This window comes from Pseudomyrmex gracilis, unplaced genomic scaffold (genome assembly GCF_002006095.1).
Source record: "Pseudomyrmex gracilis isolate BER0280 unplaced genomic scaffold, ASM200609v1 scaffold_69, whole genome shotgun sequence".
In the NCBI taxonomy this organism is placed as follows: domain Eukaryota; kingdom Metazoa; phylum Arthropoda; class Insecta; order Hymenoptera; family Formicidae; genus Pseudomyrmex; species Pseudomyrmex gracilis.
The window spans coordinates 464,737-487,841 of record NW_018020653.1 but is presented as its reverse complement, the minus strand read 5'-3'; the positions used below and the strand labels follow the sequence as shown (position 1 = coordinate 487,841).

General features: G+C 37.7%; 4 protein-coding genes across 7 annotated transcripts; 3 read left to right on the top strand and 1 right to left on the bottom strand.

Annotated features, from left to right (window-relative positions):
• Positions 1-3,835: 3,835 nt before the first annotated feature.
• LOC109854566 (ATP synthase subunit b, mitochondrial) lies at positions 3,836-5,498 on the top strand. The gene is made up of 4 exons (XM_020427777.1): positions 3,836-3,969; positions 4,354-4,509; positions 4,730-5,082; positions 5,208-5,498. Exons 1-4 carry the CDS (start codon positions 3,942-3,944, stop codon positions 5,382-5,384), a joined length of 714 nt encoding a protein of 237 aa, XP_020283366.1. The 5' UTR covers positions 3,836-3,941; the 3' UTR covers positions 5,385-5,498.
• A 218-nt stretch (positions 5,499-5,716) lies between these two features.
• LOC109854564 (malate dehydrogenase, mitochondrial) lies at positions 5,717-7,943 on the top strand. Its single transcript, XM_020427775.1, has 5 exons — positions 5,717-5,927; positions 6,503-6,718; positions 6,874-7,146; positions 7,242-7,571; positions 7,706-7,943. The coding sequence occupies exons 1-5, from the start codon at positions 5,835-5,837 to the stop codon at positions 7,832-7,834; spliced, it is 1,041 nt and encodes a 346-aa protein (XP_020283364.1). The 5' UTR covers positions 5,717-5,834; the 3' UTR covers positions 7,835-7,943.
• Positions 7,944-8,043: 100 nt separating this feature from the next.
• LOC109854563 lies at positions 8,044-13,468 on the top strand. 4 transcript variants are annotated; one of them, XM_020427774.1, is made up of 5 exons: positions 8,044-9,029; positions 9,267-9,431; positions 9,555-9,737; positions 9,879-10,313; positions 10,404-13,468. In XM_020427774.1, the coding sequence occupies exons 1-5, from the start codon at positions 8,550-8,552 to the stop codon at positions 10,734-10,736; spliced, it is 1,596 nt and encodes a 531-aa protein (XP_020283363.1). In that variant the 5' UTR covers positions 8,044-8,549; the 3' UTR covers positions 10,737-13,468. The 4 variants fall into 4 exon arrangements, with proteins under 4 accessions (XP_020283363.1, XP_020283362.1, XP_020283360.1 ...); XM_020427773.1 differs by having other exon boundaries at positions 9,879-10,340; XM_020427771.1 differs by having other exon boundaries at positions 9,585-9,737; positions 9,879-13,468.
• Positions 12,816-21,829, bottom strand: LOC109854565 (14-3-3 protein epsilon). Its single transcript, XM_020427776.1, has 4 exons — positions 21,507-21,829; positions 16,649-16,955; positions 15,992-16,335; positions 12,816-14,994 (listed from the first exon to the last, which is right to left on the bottom strand). Exons 1-4 carry the CDS (start codon positions 21,568-21,570, stop codon positions 14,939-14,941), a joined length of 771 nt encoding a protein of 256 aa, XP_020283365.1. The 5' UTR covers positions 21,571-21,829; the 3' UTR covers positions 12,816-14,938.
• Positions 21,830-23,105: the final 1,276 nt, after the last annotated feature.

Below are 23,105 nucleotides of genomic sequence, written 5' to 3'. Positions count from 1 at the left end.
CTAATTTCTTTATAAAATTGATAAATTATATCGAGTCTTGTTTAAAATTTTAATATACAATTTCTAATGTTATTTAAAAAAAAAAAAACACTTTATACATATTAAAAGAAGTTTTAGAAAATTTTCATACATTTTTTTATGTGATTTTGTATATGAAACGCGTGTTATGTACATGCATATAGTACACGCATATAATATATTTGACTACATTGATACTAAGATAGGATGATTAAACCGCTATTGTTTCTAACAGAGCTGGAATTTATTTTACATACCCGTTCCGTAGATGTAATTGCTCGGTTGCCGTCGGAGAAAAGTTCTGATGCCGCTTATTACCAACAAGTCCTGGATTTTCTCCAGTTCTCCATTGTGTAGTAACACTTGTTGCACCGAATTAGTTTTCACTCTGTTCCGTGTTTTTACGTTTCTGTTTTTTTTTTTTTTTTCTTTATACGCGTGCGAAACCGTGTGACGCGCACGCACGACACTTTGTTTCTCGCGATTAACATGACCAGCGCGACAAATGTGAGACGACATTCGTTTGCTGTAGTTGCGAGTACTCCGCGTCGCGCCATTTCTGTTTGCCAATTTTCCGAATATATCGCGCGTAGTATTTCGAGAATCGAAATGTCGAATCGACGTGTCACAGATTCGATTCGATTGTTAAGACGCATCCGAAACGTAAACATTGACCAATCACAGGCCAGCAGTTCTCAAATGTAACTTGAGAGAATGCTGGTCTGTGATTGGTAGCATTTCTATTCTACTGGAATGTATAAAACGTGGACATTGGGTGCGTTCAGATAACTCAACGGTTGAGAGATCATCACTTATGATAGGACTATTCTTCAAAATCTACTGCTTTCCAAAAGTATGATCCAATCAGAAGTGATTATCTCTCAACCGTTGTGCAACTGTTGAGTTGTCTGAACGCACCCATTGCGGCGCTCGTGAACGGAAACTTGTAAAATTCGTCTGCACCGAGTTCAATAGGTCTGTTCTTTTTCCATACTTTGGCTGCACTAGTTCACAGTCTATCTTTTTCCTTTTTTAATATAGATAAAAAAAGATAGACTGTGAACTATAGTGCGGCCAAAGTATGGAAAAAGAACAGACCTAATGAGAGAAGTGTTTGGAACTTCAGTGCGGTCGACGAAGAACGGAGTTTGTAAACGAGTAAGGTTAGGATAATTCAGATTTGTTGAACATCTGTTTTTCAAAACAATACGAATAAAAATAAAATTGGAACATATATCAAGGTATGGACTGAAATCTCCTTCAATTATATATCGACCGAACATAGTTTCCTAAGAAATTAATATTGTATCAGAATGAGTGATTTCTTTTTTTCTTACAACTAGATGAATCCTATGTTACGTACAATTCGAACCTGTATGTCTGCTGCTGTAACCTGTAGATACAGCAAATACAGTACTTTACCCTCGGAAGCGGTAATATTTACAGAAGACAATGATATGGTAATTTGTTGGCATCCGAAGAAACAGTTTCCTTACGAGTGTTCTTTACCTTTGCCCGAGGAGAAAATTGACACTTCTGTGTTGTCTATTGGGGATAAAGACGTTGAACAGGTTTTTTGGAAGAAGACCAACGACGAAGTCGTGGATGAATTAGCAAAGATTACATATACCACCAAACACAGATGGTTCAATAGAAGTAGAGACAAAAAAGCAAAAAAGACGAAACCTGACAGACCATATTTATAATCAGCGATTTCAAACACGCATGTAGCATCATAAAAATCATTTATTAATAAATGTAAGAATGATTATTGTCACACCTGGATGTACAAATAGTGTCATGAATATTTCAATTGTTGTAAATTATCAAACAAATTGTACAAAATAAGTAAAAGTAAATACTGACTGCTTTTTTCTTTTTATAAAAGTGAATAATTTATCTTAATCAGTCATTTGCACACGTTTACGATGCGATGTTGATGTATACTTTCTGTTTATTGCACAAGATAATATTCTAATATTGGCTGCTTTCTTTTTAGGAGACAATCGACACAAAAGTCATTCTCGGCCGATTTCTTCATCCTTCCGATAGCTATCCTCTGGATAAATTTCTCTGAGAACCAATAAGGAGAACCAATTTCGGGAGATATCTTCTAGATAAAGTTATCGAAAACTTATCTAGAATTGAAAACATTGACTGTCTGTCTTCGTTCAGTATTCAGCGAGAAACAAAGACAGAATGACTCTTGTGTCGACTGTATAAGTCTTTCCTAAAAGGAAAGCAACCATTGACCATGTTCAGCAGACTGACAGCCCCTTTTTTTACTTCTAGATAAGTTTTCGATAACTTTATCTAGAAGTTATCTCCCAAAATTGGTTCTCCTTATTGGTTCGCAGAAAAATTTATCCAGAGGATAGCTATCGAGAGGTATGAAGAAATCGGCCGTGAGCAGATCAGTGAGCGCTTACAGCCAATTTTTTCACTTCTAGATAAGTTTTCGATAACTTTATCTAGAAGATATCTCCCAAAATTGGTTCTCCTTATTGGTTTGCAGAAAAATTTATCCAGAGGATAGCTATCGAGAGGTATGAAGAAATCGGCCGTAAGCGTTCACTGATCTGTTCAGTCTGCTGAACGTGGCCATTGTGTTCTAGAAATATACGTACGTAAATATTTCAACAGAGTGTAGCAACTTAGCGCAATTCCAGTGCACAGTTCAAACAGAACAAATCTTAGTACGTATACATACGTATGCTCTCGGATTTAAAGTTTCTTTTTACTAAAAAGATGCCTGAAAGCAATCGAACTGAATTAATTTATATTTCCATTTTTTAGTTTGAATCTTTGCTAAATCGGAGTATTTTTAGCCAAAAACTCAAACCACTTACGAGAATTCTACACTCGAGTCAATCAGAGAAGAGAATTTCGACGAACAAATACTCGTCCGTTTCGCGCACCTTCTCTACCAAAAAGTCTTCTTACTTCACAGCCATTGGCTGTCGGCAAGTGTTCCACCAATCCCGCACGCAACGCTATCCCTACTTTGCCCGCTTTTTTTCCCCTATGCGCGGTAAAATTCTCTTCTCCAATTGAATCGAGTGTATATCTCTGTAAATCTCTTGTCACATTCTACATTCCTGTTAATAATAAGAGTTAAAAGTCGCGTCGTTCCGTCTTCTCGTGATGAACGTCACTTATATAGTCTTTTAACACGGCGAAAATATCGGCTGAGTCAGTTCACCTCTCTCCCGGTAAAGCTCTTGTCACTTTCTGCGATCCCGGTACGAAAGTTGAATTTATCCGCTGGAATTCACCGACATATAAATATTACCGGCACAGATACTTAGCGCCACTTACTTCAACTTTATACTTTCCTGATACGTCTAAGTTATCGACAGAGTCGGTTCACATCTTCTCTCCGGTAAAAGAGCTCTTGTCACTTTCTGTGATCCTGGTAATACATTTGAAATTTAGCGCGGTCGTAGCGGTCGCATTTCTCGCTTAAACTTTTAGCGAAAAATGCTTATATCTTCTCATATTAATTACAGAAAATTAATGAAATTTTGCATAAAAAAATCTTAGATCTGTTGCTGTAAAATTAAAATAACAAAAATTCCAAAAGTAATACAAATATAAATATATTAGGCCTGTTCTACAATACAGTCGTAAGCTGTAAGTCGTAAGAAATTGACCAATCACAGACTAATTACAGAAGAATAATCGATTGTGATTGGTCAATTTTTTACGGCTTACGACTGTATTGTAGAACAGGCCTTATTAAAACATGAATACACTTGAAGCAATTTCTGATTGGTCGAACACTGTGCGCATCTCTCGGGAATGATACAACCTTGTTCTTACATCATGGTCTCTTTCGTTGCTGCCTATTGATAGTACTACTTTTCACAACAGTTCGCTGCTGCAAGCGAGCAATTGCAAGTGGTCGGCGTTTGGTAAAAAAAATGTTGTCGAGATTGGCTCTTCGTAATGGTAAACAATTGTGTAATCTTTTTAATTTTAAGCGAAGTTTAATTCATCTCGCAAGAAACTTGGTTAATTATCAATCTTCTGCCATTATGTAATGACATTTCTCGATACACCTGTTTTTGTTTCTCACAGTGTATCTCGTACTATTTATATATATTCTATCAGAAAAAGAATTATTTATAGATTGATATAAATCTAAGGTTAAACCACTCGAAAGCGTGAAATGACACTATTGTGTATTGTTTGGTTATGTATTATTACAATAAATATTTAAGATTCTTCTTCTCTTTCTTTTCCGTTTATTTGATTAGTTTTTAGTACGTATTCTTATTTTTGTATCTTAAACATACGCCATTGTTATATTAAGAATTATGTCTTTTATTACAGCACAGCTACCCATAGCTATATGTGGAACGCAAAGTGCTTCTTCCGCGGCAGCAAGTCCTCCTCGTCCTAAACGGTTGATTGATCCATCTCCAGTAAGACATGGATTTATACCTGAGGAATGGTTTCAGGCTTTTTATCCTAAAACTGGTGCATCAGGTACACAATCATGTTTATTATAAGAATCAGATCTATTGACTTTATTTATATGTCTAACCAATCTCTACAATACCAGATTCAATAAGTTTTTGCACGTACTGCAATGATTACTACATCAAAATTATCAAATATAAAAGTTTAAGAGAAATAATATACAAAGTAAGATAAATCTTCGTGCAAAGTTTTAGTGTCAAAAATAGAAATGTTTTACTTTTTTCAGGACCATATGCTTTTGCTGTGACCGTGGGCACTTATTTGTGTTCTAAGGAAATTTATGTTATGGAACATGAATTTTATAACGGCATCTCTTTGTTTATAATATGTGTATTTGTTGTGAAGAAATTTGGTCCAAAGACAGCAGAGTTTTTGGACAAAAAAATAGATGAATACGAGGCTGAGCTTAATGAATCGAGAAACAGTGAAATAGCTGCATACGAAGAAGTTATTGAGAATGAGAAAAAAGAACAGCTCGGTTTAGATGGACAAAAAATGATATTTGACATTAAGAAAGAGAATGTTAAGATACAATTGGAAGCAATTTACAGAGAACGCTTGGCTCAGGTTTACCAAGAGGTATAATATATTTCTTACACACACATTATGCATATATATATAAAATAAAATTTAAAAAAATACACCATAAAACGTAATCACATTTGTGTTACTTTCTGTTTATAGAATAAAGATTTTGTTTATAGATAAAGAGGCGTCTTGACTACCAAGTTCAAATACAAAATCTTGAGCGCAGACTTGCGCAAAAACACATGGTTCAATGGATTGTGGATGGGGTATTAAAAGCCATCACTCCTGAGCAAGAGAAAGCAACTCTCCAACAGTGCATCAAAGATCTTGAAGGTCTTGCTGCAAAGTCATAAAATGTCTCGCGGCTTTGAATTAGATAAAATAGAAATATAAATCATACTAAAAGAAGCTGTCTGTAAAATGGAGCATCAATTAGGAAGGTTAATAAAAAATAATTTTTTTTCTCATTTCAAATTGTCGTAATATTGTACATTAATAAATGTTACATATTGCAATACTATGGTTGTACAATAATCTCTCTATTGTTATCTCCATCCTGAAAAGAGAATTGGCGGATTTGAATTATGCGAAACTGTGTTGTGTATTTTCTCCAATGAGCGTACTTTTCTTAAATAACTACTTCAGCCATCGCCTGTCTTTTACAGATGGCACTGCGGACGCTGTGCAATCGAACAGCAAGAGAAATCTGTAACCCCTGGTAGGCCGCGAAGGTCACAAGTGCTTTCTGGTTATTCACTTGCGTGTTTTCTCGCAAAGACGTTTTGATTATTCAGTAGTCATTCATGTCTGCTACCATCAGTATGCTGCCACGATTTTTCAGGCCTATCATAAATGGCGCTCAGCAAGGAGCAAAACAGTTATCGACTAGTGCTAAGGTAAGAAAGACACAGAGACAGAGAGAGGAAGAAAGAAATTATCTCATCCTACGTGTTTCGATATAAAAAAGTGCAATATAATACTATAATACTATATTATATGGTAATAGAATATTATACGGTTGTTGTCTCTGTAAAAAAAACCTTCAATTTATTTATATAAGAACATATCGATATCTATTACACTCGTACATATCTGCATGTTTTTTTAGATTAAACATAAGATAATATTTTTCCATTTACGTAGTAGTGCACATTCATTATCGGATCGCGAAGTCGTTAGAAATATATGACACTACCGTCACATAAGATTATTCTGTAATTATTCTGTATTTCTCGATTGATGACTTGTTGTCAAAAATGTATGATACGATTTCTTTAAATTGGGAGTGGAATTTTTCGTGCGTAATCAGAGAACGACGTGTAATTACGATTGGATCCTCCTATTATGCAACTCCGAATATCATATGTACAGTAGTTAGATACGCATGCGCTGAAATGTAATAAAGTTTCAAATTTGAAAAATTTGTGGTATTTAATTCCGTAATATGATTGATTTTGATATTTTTCCGTAGCGTGATGGTAAAGTAGCTGTTTTGGGAGCTAGCGGTGGCATTGGCCAGCCGTTGTCGCTGCTCTTGAAGCAATCGCCTCTTATCACCGAATTGTCGCTCTACGATGTCGTGAATACACCAGGTGTTGCGGCCGACCTCTCGCACATTGATACGGCCTCGAAAGTCAAAGCTTACACCGGTCCGGATCAACTTCATGATTGTCTTAAAGGCTGTCAGGTACTTCAGAAATGTGTCACACTGTCACAAATAGTTGATATAACTACTAATTTTTTTAAATTTAAATTGTGGCTATATTTTTTAAAGTAAAATTGAATTTTTTGCGTTTTTCATGTATTATTAATTAATTATTATGTAATCGTTTTATCTGTCAGGTTGTTATCATACCTGCCGGTGTGCCACGCAAGCCGGGTATGACTCGTGACGATCTTTTCAATACAAATGCCTCCATTGTTCGGGATCTTGTCGCTGCGATGGCTAAAGCTGCACCAAAAGCATTGGTGGCAATCATCTCAAATCCTGTAAATAGCACAGTACCAATCGCAAGCGAAGTGTTGCAGAAAGCAGGTGTGTACGATCCTAATCGCGTGTTCGGAGTAACTACTTTGGATATCGTCAGAGCCAACACGTTCGTTGCGGAGGCAAAGGTTATTAAAGCCTACTATATAGTTTTCGTACGCTTAGCTATCTAACTTATTAGAATAGAAAGACTAAGAAAAAATGTTGCAATATGAATCTTTAGGGCCAGGATCCGCAGAAAACAAACGTTCCAGTTATCGGTGGACACAGCGGCATTACTATTATTCCAGTGATCTCGCAGTGCACACCGTCGGTTTCCTTCCCGGACGACAAGTTGAAAGCGCTCACTGAAAGAATTCAAGAAGCCGGTACCGAGGTTGTTAAGGCAAAGGCAGGCACCGGATCTGCAACCTTGTCTATGGCTTATGCTGGTGCACGTTTTGGTATTTCGTTACTCAGAGCGCTAAATGGAGAAAGTGGTATTGTTGAATGCTCATATGTTAAGTCCAACGTTACCAACGCCAAATACTTCTCCACGCCGGTGCTTTTGGGCGTAAGTAAAATTTAAGGATAAGAGAGTATGTGAAAGTCAATTTTTCTTCTATGAACGATAAATTGTGTCTTTCTAAGTAGGTAAATTAATAAGAAATTAAACGTTTATCGAGACAAATGTATTTTAAATTTCAGAAAAACGGAGTCGAAAAGAACTTGGGCTATGGCAAACTGAGCAGTTTCGAGCAAAAACTATTGGACGCCGCGATTCCGGAGCTCCAGAAAAATATTCAGAAGGGTGAAGACTTCGTAAACAAGAAGTGAAATCTGTTTGACTTAACTAGATAAAAGTTGAATTATATGAAAGAATTGCCCAATATTTGTTGCTCGCCTTGCAATTATTACAAATAAATTGTTACAACAATTAAAATGACATTTCCCGAGTATGAAAAGCATGTAAAAATCTAGGAATATATATCAGAACGTTGTAGCAGCTCAAATATATGGAATATTATCAAATAATATATATATATATCCGCGCATATATTATGTAAAAAAAATTTATAAAAAAGTGAGAAATTGTCAAATAGAAACACGCATTGTCTCATAATTATATACAGAAAAATACACAGATTCTAATACGTAAGAACCGTGTGTTGTTTCTTATCACGCGTTCTGTTTGCAGAAGCTGCGACGCTTTTCTAATCCATATTTTGTTTGAAATCTATGTCAGAGCACGGCACGCAAAAAAAGCATCGTGTGCCGCTGACTCAAGGTCCTTTTCGGTTATTGGCAATACTTAAAAGTCTATAGTACACGTGACGTGAATCTACAGATTTTCAGTACCGCCGGTAATAACCGAACAAGGATCTAAACAAGAAGGAATTCGACACCGCTTACGAAACGATTTGTGAACGTGTAATTGCGAACCCGGTGAATTTTGCAAGTTCTTCGCGTATCCAACGACGAGTAAGCAAAAAGACTTAGGGATAAAAATACAGAACGCGGTGAATCTTCGCTATTCAAATAAAAAAAGTTCATGGACAGTTCGAAATTCTCCGTGTTAACGTTCTTGTCGTCTATGTTCTGCATGTATTTGTCGAATGATTATAAGAATTCAACGGACAATTGCGATGTCGACGTTTCGTCTTTGCTGATAAACGAAAATCAGAAACTCGACGAAGAATCGATTCGACAAGAATTAGAAAAAAGTGACAGGATTCACCACAGACTCATGACGCCTCGCAGATCGGTGTTGCCGACAAAACGTTGGCCAACAATCCTGACGTTTGAAGAACATGAAACGGCAGAAAGATATCAGAGACAACCGGCGGCTCGTAAAATTACAGATTTATTACCGGAGGAGAAGAAGAGCAAAGTACGCTCGTTTTCGTTGAATTCGCCATCGCGCAGCCATACGTGTTGGGAAAATTGTATCGCGGAGTCAACAATAACAACGTCCAATTTTGACGTTGATCTGCCAACAGTTTCTGATTCCGACAAGTTCTCTTTACACGAGGTAATGTTTTTCCAATCCTTTGACTATTTTCTTTTGTTTTGGAAAAATCGTTTATATGCCAAAACAATAAATGTGACAACAAAACTTTAAACTTGTGTTCGGTTGGTATAGCAGACAGATCTCTTAAAAAAAAAAACAGTTTTGTTTTCTTCTTAATTGCACGCAATTCTTGTAAGGCGCGTATTGTAGTGTTCTTGTTCCGTATCAAGAATTTGTTTTTGTTTTTGAACAATTCAGATAGATTATGACAATTATGATCAAACGCTACAAAGCAGTGCGATGCTACAAGATAACTCCGAAGACCGCACATCCTGGCGAAGAAACTTGAGTCGCGCGATATTCGGGTGGTTGATCACTCTCTGCATCTGGCTGAAAAAAAAGCTGTCGCATTGGCTAAAAATCGTAAGTTTTGTCAAATCAGTCTGAAGTCGCACAAAAAAAGAATCATCATCTTGTAAAACAATAATTTTATGAGAACGTGTTATAGTTATTTATTTATGCAAATAAATGCTTTATTTATTTCAGATAATTGTGATATTACTTTCTCTCTTTCAGAGTTATGCGAAACTGAAAAAGATGATTTTCCTAACACAAACTTCTCAAATAAAGAAATTGGACCGATTAGTAAAGACCATGCACTCTGAAAATGAGAAAATATTATGCGAGGTGTCGGAGAAAGTAACAAGACTTTCGGCGGAGTTTGTTCAGGTAAAAGTAACAGATAATTTTTAACGATGTATTTTGAACGCTTTCTCTTTTTTACAAAAAAAAAACAACAAAACCACAACATCAGTTGTTAGACCTTTCAAAAATGCACTGGATAATAATAATTTTCTTCGATGCATGTAGATGCGAATGTGTACTGAAACCACTCTTAACGATCTGACAGCTCAAATTAAAGTCATCAATGAAACCAGTAAAAAAATGATTGAGAACGATATGGCGCTGACACAAGAGCTGAAGCAATTGCGTAAAACACTGGAGGAAGATCGATTGAAATACACTCGACCACCTACCCCATTTTCTTTGTGTCCTTTAAGCTCTTCTTCTCCACCTCGACTGACTCTTCCACCGACTCCGTCACTTCCTTCGCTTAATTTGGAATCAACGTTATTACCGCCACCTCCTCCCCCTTTTCCTTCAGCCGCTTTGCAGACCGCGTTACCACGAACACAACCGACGACTCCCAATAGCAGTAAGAAAAACAAAAGCAAAACGCCCACGAGAAAATGTTCGACGCCGTTGTTCAATAGGCCAAGTATCACCGTTGACGATCTTTTAAAAGTAACTCTGAAGAAGGCTCCATCCACGGTATTCTCTCAATCACATTTTTTATACATCTTTATTTGTAATAATACAAACATTACGTTTCAGGATAACAGACGAAGCATCGTATCAAACTCGAAAGGTCCGGTCGTGTCTCTGGAAATGCTGCGTAACGTAAAACTGAGATCCGCCAAACGTCGATCTAACGATCCAACGGGAAAGTCGCCGAGGAGTGGCCGAGTTATAAAAACCCGAACCGCATCGCCTATCAGTCTTTCGCCGATTCTAACGAGCTCGGAAGGCAATCTCGAGCGAATCTTGCGACAAGTGGATTTGAACAAACCGAGAAGACTCTTATCCGCATCAAGTAGCTTCCGCGATTTCGGCAAGGAGAAACAGGAAAAATTCGCGCACAGCCAGTCGCATTCCGTGATTGATTAAAATTTATTTCGATGTATAATAATACAGTACAAAGAAAACTTCGCGGGGTTTCCTCAATTCTGTGATGTAATTTAACAAAACCTTCTTTTTCTTCGCTTCTTCACGCGTATCCCTCCTCTGTTGCAGAAAATTTAAAAGAAACCTTAAGTTTTAATCAGAATATATAGAAACGTGTCACATCGATTAAAATAATGAAATAATATTTATTTATTTATTTAAGAGACTGAAAAGACTCCTCTAAGCTTCTGTTAAATGTCTCCCCTAATTTGGCTGAGCCGAGTTTTATTAATATTTAAGAAACAAATTGACAATGTTTTCAATAAAGTTATGTTGATTAGAAAAAAAAAAACATAGATTTATCATTTTATTTTATTTATAGCTTCCGTGTGTGTATGTGTGTATGTAATCTTACAGAAAAAAGATTGTTTGCATTCGGTGTAATTCGCATTTCGATTGTAATACAGAACGTAAGAACGCACTTTTTAGATCGCAAATAACGCAAACTTAGCTCTCCTTCAAACGATGATGATGACGCGACGCGGCGCGGAGTGACGTGGCGTTTTTTGTTTTTTTTTTTGTTCGAATCGTTCGCGTTTTGTTATCAGTCTCAAATTCAATCGCTAAATTCCCTGTATACGCGGTATGTGTATAAACCGGGCTAATATAATAAATATATATATATATATATATGTATATATATATATATATATATAAAAGTAGGTAGATATACAAAAACACATATCGTTTATTGATCAAGAAAGCAAGAAGAAGAGTCAACGAAACTGATCAAGTTCGCGAAGTTTTCTAAATAACAGAATTCTGCGTCACTTTAAAAAACGATATCTATAAAAAATCGTTTCCGACGGTGTCTATCCTATAAACTAATTACACACAGGTCGGCGTGAAAATTTTTTGGGTTTAAGAACGAATTAGCGTTTCTCGAGGCAGAATCGTCGTTGACCGCTGAATTCGAATTTAGCTTCTCCCGCGTGTCAGATTCGAATGTTCAGCGAACGCGAACAAAATTACTTCGAGAAAGTGCAGTTACTCCCGTGTAAATTCTAAAAAGTCAAAATTTTGTCGACCCGTGTCGTCGAATCGCGCGGCCGATCGGACTAATAATCTCGACATACGGGGAGGGGGAGGGGATCGTCGCTAATTATTCATCATTTGTTGCCACCCGACACACACGTTTTACGTTACCCAACTTTCGTAAAAACAATTCTGCCGCACAGAGACACACACACGCTATGTACTTGAAATATACATATATATATATTATATATATATATATATATATATATATATTTATGTATATGCGCGTGTGCGTTTTACAGCCTACGAACAGCTTTTCCGCCTCACTCCGCAGTTCTTAATTTAGAGCTCTGTTTACCTTGCGCAGTAGTTTTCGCGCGACTTAATCTTCTCGATTATTAATCGACTCGATCACATCATGTACTAAAGTTGATTCTACACGTTGCTGTCGCTCGAATATAATCTTTCGCATCAAGATTATTATTTTATTTTTATTTTTTTTTTATTGTGTGTTTTATTTAATCTACTTACTTTACGCTTTTACTTATTACATTTCGCAAAGCAAATATATACTGACTTACTTTACGAGAACCGATTGATATTATTACTTGGAGTTATTCCTTATAACGTATTTACTTGTAACATAATGGTGTTTATCGATTTTACCGGTATAGCATATACCGGCATCTAAATACAGGAGCACCCCATAGACACCAATTTTGTTTTTTTTCTTTTTTTTTTTTTCTACCTTGTTTCCTGCGCGGAGCTTGCAATCCACACGTTTTCCCGATGGATGTTGCTTTTTAGTTGCTGCTACTAATATTAAAAACGCCTCACTCTTTCGCTGCGCTCGTTCGGCATCTCCTTTTTTGATAAAAATCATTCGCTCTCTCTCTCTTTCCGTGTCGTTAGTCAGCAAGAAAACCCGAGTGAGCTGCTTGAGCTTAAAATAGATTTTGGTAATTCCAGCTCTAATAGATAAAGAGTTTAAATGCGTTAAAATGGTCAATACTTAGCTAAAGCTTACCTCGTCGATTTTGTATGTGTGAAGGAAGGATTTCTTTTTTTTTTTTTTTATTCACTTGTAAATCTACGATCCCGACAGAGATTTCTTCTTATTACAAGAACAATGGAATGTCTCAACATAAAACTGGATGGAATGACTCGACGACGAATCGAAGAGAAATGGATAATACAACGAAGAACTGAAACCGGTCAATTTTTTTTAATTTTTTTGTTCATTTTCGATATCATTTCGACGAGATTTTGGATCTCGACGTGTTCTACGAACAGTAGGAAGTGACACCGATCTTTCTCTGTACACCGTCGATAGAAGTGCGAAATAGGATTCTTTTATCTCACGCGTATAGTATTTACACTAACGAAAGCTTGAATTCGCCAGAAATCTGTACCGGTTTCAATCCACGATTAACAAACACGGATCAATTATCCGCGCGGATTGGATGTATATTTATATATAGAGCGTAAAATTATGTCTGCGTATGTATGTGTATGTATTGTGTATGTATGTGTGTGTGCGCGCGCGCGCGAATGGAAAAAAGTCGGGGTACAATCATTTATTCTGTCACTTCTTATACCACAATAATCGATATTAGTTTACACAACGGGCGTATGAAAACGTACAACCACATTACAGACTAGCTAGATAGTTTACTTGGTTGCTGTGAGTAACGTAATATTAATATAAAGAGGCTCACATACGATAACGTAATCTTTTTTGTTTTTTTTGTTTTTTTTTTTTTGTTTGCGTTCTTGCTTTTCTTCCTTTTTTTTCCCTTTTAAATCACGACTCACTGCTCGTCGAGCTGACGCGATGAGACACACTCGTCTATCCACGAAACATGTGCGATAATTAATTATGAAATCAATAGATTCAGACGATACGCGATCGAAACTTCGATAATACACTCGTTTTTTTCTCTTTCTTTCTGTTTTTTTTATTTGTCGCAAAATTTTGCGAACATGATCTCCTTCTGAAAGTTCACAATTCTCAGTCGGACAATGGTACTATTATTGCATTTGGAAAAGGTACAGAGGGGGGGAAGAGGAGGAGGTAAGGCAATTAACTACGTTCTCTTCTCCTCAGCTCGACTGATGCCAAAAAACCATGCATTTTACATTATTTTTGAGGAACTATCTATAATTATTACATTCGTATATCAGAGATTTCGTGTGGTTTTCGGAAGTACATATTTTATTAAACAGTACAAGCTCGAAAGCGAGGTCTGTCTTGACATTGACAATTGGCAATTGAGGGGCGCCTCCGTTATTTCCGTAGTGAGAGAGGTGTGTGTGTGTGTGTGTGTGTGTTTGTGTATGTGCGAAAGAGAGAGAAAGAGAAAGAGAGAGAAAAAGTATCGCAATTATACATTATGTGCGAGACAATCGTGTGCAGTAAAAAGAAGCGAGGTTTGGAAGAATGAGAAAAAGGGGAGTGAGCAGAGGGTAGAGGTTGAAGAAGTAAGAAGAATAAAAAGATTAGCAGAAGTGTATAATAAAAAGCAAGCAAAAATACAAATGCATCGTCGAGCAACTATTTTTTTTTGCCGTTGCAAAACGTGTGTAGTAAGACACAATTTGCTCATTCACAGAAATCAAGGAGATTAAAATTCTAATGTGACGAAATGATCGAGAAATTACTCAAATCGTCGCCGGTATTGACATCGGTGCGACGTCATCCGTGCGAGTAATTTTGGTCTAATATATACGCAACATGCAAATATACGTGGTGGGTGTTTCCTCTCAATACGCAAAAACGGGGCTATTGGAAAGTGCCTTTCCTAAATGCTTTGCAGTCTCTCTATCCTTTGCCGCAGAGTGTGCCGTGTTCTTTTTGTTTCTTTTTTTTTTGCATCGTATTTTCTGCGTGCTCCGTAACTCAATCGTACATGTAGCAAAGTGTAATGCAATCGAGAAAGATTTATTGTTATTTTTCTTGTAGCTTGTTGTTTGTTTGTCTTGAAGTAATCGTAAAAAGTGCGTGTTTTGTAAGAGCCACGCAAATTTTTTTTTAAAGGTCTCCCCTTCCCACCCCAAACTGCCACCTGCTGAATTGGTTTTTTTTTTCTTTTGCTTACGAGTTATTAAGAGTTTTTTTCTTGTATCTCAGTTTTATATGCGCAAGATAACACTCACTACAGTTAGAGTTACGATACGTCCTGGTCTTCCACATCTTGCAGTTGCTCCTTTTGTTCGGCCTCACCTGCGCAACAAATACGAAGAGAAAAACGGTATGTTAATAAGTAATTACTTCTGAATGCACAACTAAACAGCGAGGTGTTTAGTTTCTTTTAAAGCAAATAAATCTCCGAAATCAAATTTGATACGATAAGAACGGACACAGAATGATTGAGACAAAGTAATGAGAGATAGTCTTAAAAGCGGAGTTTGGCTTGCGACGTGTTTTCATGTATTCTGTTGATTTTAACGCGATAACATGTGCAAGAATTGTGTGTCGCTCACCAGGTACAGGTTCGCCGCAAGGACACTAGGAAAAGGATATCTACGTTCAGGCGTCGTTTTCATTAGCGCTATTCTCTGCCGCGATTCTGCTATCACCCTGCCGGCCAGATTCGGATTCTAAATTACAAAACAATGATTCTACGTTCGAAATTTACAGTTTGATCTTCTTATAAATTATATGTAAGACAAAAACATTGTAAAAGTAACATCATAAATAAAAAACAAAAAAATAAACAATACAGTTTCTTAACAATTTTAGTATTCTGTGTAACGATTAGTTTTCAAACAAATATACAATTTTGTACAAGTCGCAATCTTCTTTAGTATCAAATAATCAAAAAACAGAACTAGATTTTTATTATTGTTTACATCACAGAATTTTGTAACATTTGTTGTTTCAATCTTAATAGAAATTTTCTTTTCTAATAGAGGCATCTTTTTAAACGGAGACGTGCAAAACACAATAAAAAAAAAAAAAAAAACATCGCGAAGTTTCATTTCAAATAGATAGACTTAACCGAGATCGTAAGTCGCATAAAAAGACAGTGATAGTTAGAACACCCTAGATAACGTACGTGAGACAAGAATATTCGAATAAGATCGCCCTACAACGCATGGTATTCGCTTATGTATTGATCGGGTGCGGAACGAGCAAACAGAGTTGTGAGACGCATTCTAGCGTAATCAAAACACATCCCTGTAACAATTTTGCATTCGCAAGAAACTGGGACACTAACCGTCTCCCTGCATATCCGACGTCCATAGAGTAAGGTTGTCCCTGAGAAGTTGCATTATAAGAGTGGAATCTTTGTAGCTCTCTTCGGACAACGTGTCCAGTTCGGCGATCGCATCGTCAAAGGCTGCTTTTGCTAAGCGGCACGCTCTATCAGGACTGTTGAGGATTTCATAGTAAAATACGGAGAAGTTGAGCGCTAATCCCAGACGAATAGGGTGAGTCGGCGGTAGCTCCGTCATGGCAATGTCGCTCGCCGCTTTGTACGCCACCAGAGAATTCTCTGCCGCTTCCTTCCTGTCGTTACCGATTGCAAATTCCGCCAAGTAACGATGGTAATCACCTTTCCTGAAAACGCGCATTAATATCAGATTTAATGAAACATTGTGTACACCAAGTACAAGAAATGAAATTTATTTCAAGACTCTCTTTTAGCAAACTGGGACAGAGACATAAAAAGCATAATAAGAAGTAGAAATCTAAAAAAAAACATTTCGATATAAATTATCTTTGAATACTGAAAGTACATTACAATATAAAGAAAAAAACTTTCTTGAGTTAAATTGACAGTTTGCTACAGCCACAAATAATTGGCTTTCAACTGATGAACAATTGTGTGAGATAAAATTGAAAAAAAAAAATATATACAAGAGATTCTTACATTTTATAATAGAAGACTTTGGATTCTCCTGTAGAGGCGCACGGTATCAAGTGCTTATCCAAGACGCCGAGGATATCGGCGCAAATATCTCTGAGTTCTTTTTCCACTTGCGATCGGTACTGACGTATCATCTCTAGTTTTCCTTCGGCGCCCTTGTTCTCCTCCTTTTGTTCGATACTCGAGATTATTCTCCAGGAGGCTCTTCTCGCGCCGATAACATTTTTATACGCTACCGAAAGAAGATTTCTTTCCTCAACGGTGAGTTCTACGTCCAATGAAGCTACCTTCTTCATCGCCTCAACCATTTCTGCAAACAATAACGACAGACAATATTATTTCATAATTCAATTTTAATTCACACTGTGAAGCTTATGATCGATTACTAAGACGTATTTTCGATCACTTTGTTAATTCTTCGACATCACACGGTCTACGAGACCGAATGTCCACGTGTCTTCGTCCCCAATATTTTTTTACATTTAAATTTAAGAAAAATTGCGCATCTAGATTAGATAAGCCTCAAGTTCGTTTACGCGCGTCTGGTAATGAGGTGTTGTCGCCGTTTGAATTAAAACGAACACACGCGCAATTACAAAAGCACTTGCGCGATCTGTGAAATTCCGCACTTAAAGAAAAATAAAAACTATTTGTTTTTCTCTTAGATAATAAAAATTGCTCGATTGCGACGTTTGTTTTACAAATTAAGTGTGTGAAACGAAATTGTCTAAATACAAAACATTTATGCGAGATATAAGAATTTCTTAGATTAATGAATTTTTTTTAAATTGTTGTCCACCAACGAAGAATTAAATAGAATATCAAACGATTTTTTTTAATAAATCAACTCCTTTATCATTCGTGTGGACGCGCCTAAATAGCGCGTGGACGTTCAGTCTATAAAATGTATAACGTGCCTATTACAGATAAAACGATAGTGCCAAGTTTCTTTCGAGTAAAAGGGACGAGAACGCGTCGGTATATATTAATCCGCTGCCCCTTGAACTTTTCACGGAAGTTACTAATACGTATTTATCGACATATTTCGATCCTGATATTCACTGAGAGGCACGGATTGTTGGCCTTTAGATGTTTTTACAGTTTTTACAGCATGCAAATCGGAGACTTAAATAAATTTTCTTCGAATAAAAAGGTAAAGAAATATCTAGCTGAACATGTAATTACAGAAATATACAAACTCTGAAAAATCGTGAAAAATAAATACAAAAATAATAAATAATGTGTGTGTGTGTGTGTGCGTGTAAAAAGTTGTCTATATTGAAAATAACATATTTAATATAATTAATAACATATTTAATATTTAATATATGCGACAACCGTGACTTGCAAAATATTAGAATCGGAGAAACTGCATATCTGAAAATTTGGCGGTCTCATTTGCGCGAGGAACTTGTGGTGCCTTTTGCCTTATCTTGAGTGTGCTTAAAAAGAGCACGTTCTTTTCGCTCTTCTCGAAACAAAACAAGAAAAAGAAGCGTAGAACTTCGCTAGAGCTCTGTCTAAATATCTATATATTTACGGTTTCTGTAACTTTACTAATGACAATATCGTTTTACTTGTGGTGTTTCAGCCAAAAAAAAAAAAAAAAAAAAAAAAAAAAAAAAAAAAAAAAAAAAAACATATTGTAAAACAACCGTGCGACGCAACGATACCGATACGTTGTCGTTAGTAGAATCGCCATACTGGAGATACCCGTAAATAACGGAGATTTTTTTAACAAAGGGAAATACGCGTCGAGAGAAAGATCGATGCGTGGATCAATGCATCGCGATATGGCGTACCGATGATCGTAGTCTCGGTGACTTCAAGTTCACAGGGGGGCTCTCTGTGAATGTGACGTAAAGCGGTCGTTACAATGAACACGGTATATCAGTCGAGGTGTACAGTAACGTGGGATGGCGGCCACCAGATCAATACTTTCCTTCTGTTAACCACCCTCTCCTCCATTCTGCCCGCTTCTTCTCATCCCTTCGCTCACCTTCTGCTCTTTTCACGACTAGATTCACCCTCTTTTTCTATCTTCCTTTATTTTTCTATAGTCACCTTCAAACTCGCACGTTTTTTTTTTTACTCTTTTGCCCCCCTCCATCTTCCTCTCCCCTTTTTCTCTCTCTCTCTCTCTCTCTCTCTCTCGTATACATATACACATGTACACACACACTCACACATATTTACTCGTACACATTTACATCTACATCTCTTTCCGGATTTTTAACATCTTGAGAGAAGTTACATCGTCTGTGATATCAGACCAAATCGCACCAATGTCAGGTAGTGTCAAACCCAACTTGTCTGAAGTTAACTGAAGCTTTTGCGAACTTAAGAGCATTATTACGGAATATAATAGTGTGATCAAGAAAGGCGTGGTGGCCGCAATTCTGGCGCGCAGGTAATTAATTCTATCGGATCTAATCCCATTTAGTATTTAGAGCTCATTTTTCACGCCATATCTCTCTGATAAGAAATACAATACACTTTTGGATGGACGACCTCAAAAAAAGAATTCTCGAAGTTTTGCATTTTAAAACAATTGTTGGAACTATTGGTATTTAGTCAATTAAAAGTGTGTAATTAAAAAAAAAAAAAAAAAAAAGATATTTATTAATTGGAGCAACCTGTGAGAAGAAACAAGACGCCCACCAATTAGAGATTTCGCGGAACGAGATTTCGTTAATTAGCACCTACTGTTCAACCGCCGAGATTTATGTATTAAAATTAAAAAAAAAAAAAAAAAAAAAACTTAATTTATTTTATAACGCAATAAAATTTCAATTCAACGAATTATCATTAACGTAATAAGACCGAAGTAAAAATCAAGTTTCTAAAATATTGACAAAACTGTGAACGATAAATTTGCGAACTAAACGCGATGGATGTAAGTCGCGCGAAAATAAATGGATTCCCGATAATCCATTACGAAAAAATGAGGGAAAACGAATTTTCAGTCGGTGTTTTTCGTGAGATCCCGCAAAAAAAAAAAAAAAAAAAAGACACGACCTCGAAACGCGCGACGCGAGAACGAGGAAATTCGAGCGTTTTCCCGATTTTTCTCTCCCGTGCACAGCATCATATTGTGTCCCTCGACTTCCTCTTCCCGCTACACGTCTGAATAGACAAACACGCCGCCTTTACGGAAGATCGAATCGGACGTATTTTTATCATCGAAAGACGCGCGAACCGAGACTATCGCTACGTGGGTAATCGATACCGAATGTTGGCTAACGCTTGTTAGTCGCGCCGTCAATCATCGATATCGAAAGTACACGCGGAGAAAAATTGGATCGGATGTCTTTAGAACGTATCGGACGCGGCCGTTCAAACCCAGCAATTGTCTCGGAAACGCTCAATAAAAAGCAAAAAAAAAAAAATAAAAAATAAAAAAACACACCGTACGTAAGGATGTCGTTTTCGCGAACAATATGAAAATTTGCAAACAATAAAAAAAGTTGCACAACGACGAGAGAGGAGATCTCGCAAAAACGAGATCAGCGAAAGCACACTTCGGCACAACACGTCCGTGTGTGAAACGCAGAGTCCATTTTATACCTGTGCGACTACGTCAAAAAGCGGACCTTTACAGATTATTGAGAGATTTTTTCACACCGATTGATGCGCGCGACGAGATCGAAAAACGCTCGTTGGAACAATTAGACATTAAGTCCGCGGATATTTGCGGATTGATTAGGAGACCTAACTCGATTCTCAAATTACGTGCGGGAAGAGAGAGATAGATGAAAATCGGAGAGAGAGAAGAGAAAGAAAACTCTTTTCCTCTCTGTTCTCTTTCTCTTCCCCGAGAAGACTCGAGCCGGTAATTTTCTCTTGCGCGGCATGAAAATTCAAGGCCGGTGCACGCGAATTAGTTTCTGTGTCCTCTCTCGTTTGACCATACTAATGACCCGCCGGCGATCTGATATGCGTGTCACGACAGAGAGAGAGAGAGAGAGAGGGAGAGAGAGATACGTATATATTGGGCAGAGAGACACAAAGAAACAAGAGAGTGAGACGGAGAGAACCGTCAACGAAGAAGCGATACTTGTCGCTTATCTGCCATGCAAACACAAGGCAGTGAGCGGCAAAAAAAAAAAAAAAAAAAAAAAAAAAAAAAGTTGAACTAACCAAGAGCACGCCTAGCAACGTGTACGCTATTGCGTGCGTCATTCTCCGACCAGGTATGACGGAAGTGAGACTTTCCTCGTGCGTGCTTCGCGTACGTCTTCGCGGAATATTCGTATCTCTGACAGACAGATTCCGGACGGACAAACAGAGTCCGACGAACAAAATAGGGCGAACGAAGGCGAATCGACGGACAGACAGATAGGCAAGGCGGGCCTCATCAGGATCGACGAGTCGATATCATGTCGTCCATCGCCGCCGCCACCGCCGCCGCCGTCGCCGCCACAAAGAAACGCTACCGGTTCCGGTAGACCGTAACGATCGGTGTTTCATTATATATCGGCGTGTGTGCATTTCGCGATCGCACTCTGTTCAAGTTTGACAGATACCGACGGACACACAGACAAAACGTGTCTCTGGGTTATTATCTGGAAAGGTTGTCGCGCGAAAGGTTATTCCGCCGATCCGGACGAGAGAACGGACGTCGTTCTCCGTCGTGGAGTCGCGGACACGCGATACGCGCGAGGACGACCGCGATCGCGCGCCGTGTCGTCGCGAGACGACGCGGAGAGATGGGGAAGAAATTCGCGTATCGCGCGTACATAATAAATTTAATAACACGGGAGAGGAGGGTACGTGTCTCGCGTGGTACATCGTCGCGCCTCGCGCGATCGGATCTCGCGAATCTCGCTCTCTCTCTTCCGCCGGAAAAATATCCACTCACCGTCGTAGCGTTCCGCTTGCTCGGCGAGCTTCGCCTTGTAAACGTTATCCTCCCGTTCCGACATGTCGGATGTTTGCGGATTTCACACGACGTTTAAAAAGATACTCGAGGTCGATACGCTCACAAGAGAAAACGCGCGCACGGAATACTCGTAACGACTCGACCGCCCGAAATACGCACGAAGCCCGCTGCTTCACGGAACGCGTACAGCCACTCGCACTGGCCAAGATGGCGACGCCCGCCAACAATCGAAAGCAGTTCCAACTCGCTCGCGCAGCAGCTCTGCGGATCAGTTCTCTCTCGCCATGCGCTCTCTCGTGCGTTCCGTGTATTACTGCGCGCGTGACATCACGCGTCGACGAACGAACACGGCAGAGGTGGCGCTTTGCGCGCATCCTACGCCGCGCAGGAAACCCCAACTCGTATCTTTACCGATGATTACGCACGCAAAAAAAAACGCACACGCTTAAATTATATGAGTGTGTCTAATAAAAAAAAATACGCAAATTAATTTTAACTTCAAATATAAATTTTCTCACACACGTGAACAATCAACGTCAAATCTTATTGCCGTTCGGTTCTTCTGTGAAACCAAGGAACACGGAACGCGAACCGAGAAATCATATATAACGAATAACAATCGCAAAATAATTTACTTCTGTTTGTGTAAATCTTAGGAACATTTATAAAAATTATATGTAATTAAACAGATTTGCGTGTCCCTTTTTCTCTCCTCTTTCTCTCATACTGATTGTTTAAGTTACCTCTTTTTGTTTAAAAGGCGAAAAAACCGTTACCCTCTAGAAACTATTACTTATCGATTTACAACACGCGGTATGTGTGTATATCAAATTTTATAATATATAGGAAAATGATATCTATACAAATCCTGGATTGGAGGAAGGTAAAAGAGACCAATTGAATGCTCAACAAATTTCTTGATTGATACGTGTGCGTGTGTGCGCGCGCGCGTGTACGTGTACGTGTAAAACTTTCTTTTTATATATTAAATAACTTTCATAATTGGTTCAATTTATTCAATAGAACAAAACCTCGATTTATAATATACAATTTACAGTCCTTCGCGCGGTTGATGAAAACGTTCTATGAAGAAAAAACGTCGTTAAAGTATATATATATATATACTCACATAAGACGCCACAAAATAAATTTAGTTATCTCTTTTGTAGCGAAGCATGATATTATATATTATTTATCTCTTTTCACACACATTAGCTAATGTACAAGCGCTAAACAACGCCGATCCGAGAAGACAGCTTCACTACTCGACTCATCGCACATCCATCGCACATCTTGTTAAATTATTTATTTCTTATATAATTCATTTATATTTATATATATATATATATATATATGTATACAGAGGTGTGTGTGTGTGTATATAATATACAATATATAAATTATCTCAATTATAAACTAGTAAAATCATATAATACAGCCAGCGAGAGGCTTAGCATTGTAGACATTGACTGCAAGCTAGCCGTTCCACTCCAGCTTATCGCCGAAATATATAACTCGTACATGTATTGCTTGGGTATACAACTAATGTATCCCTGATAATAATCTAATAACGAATGG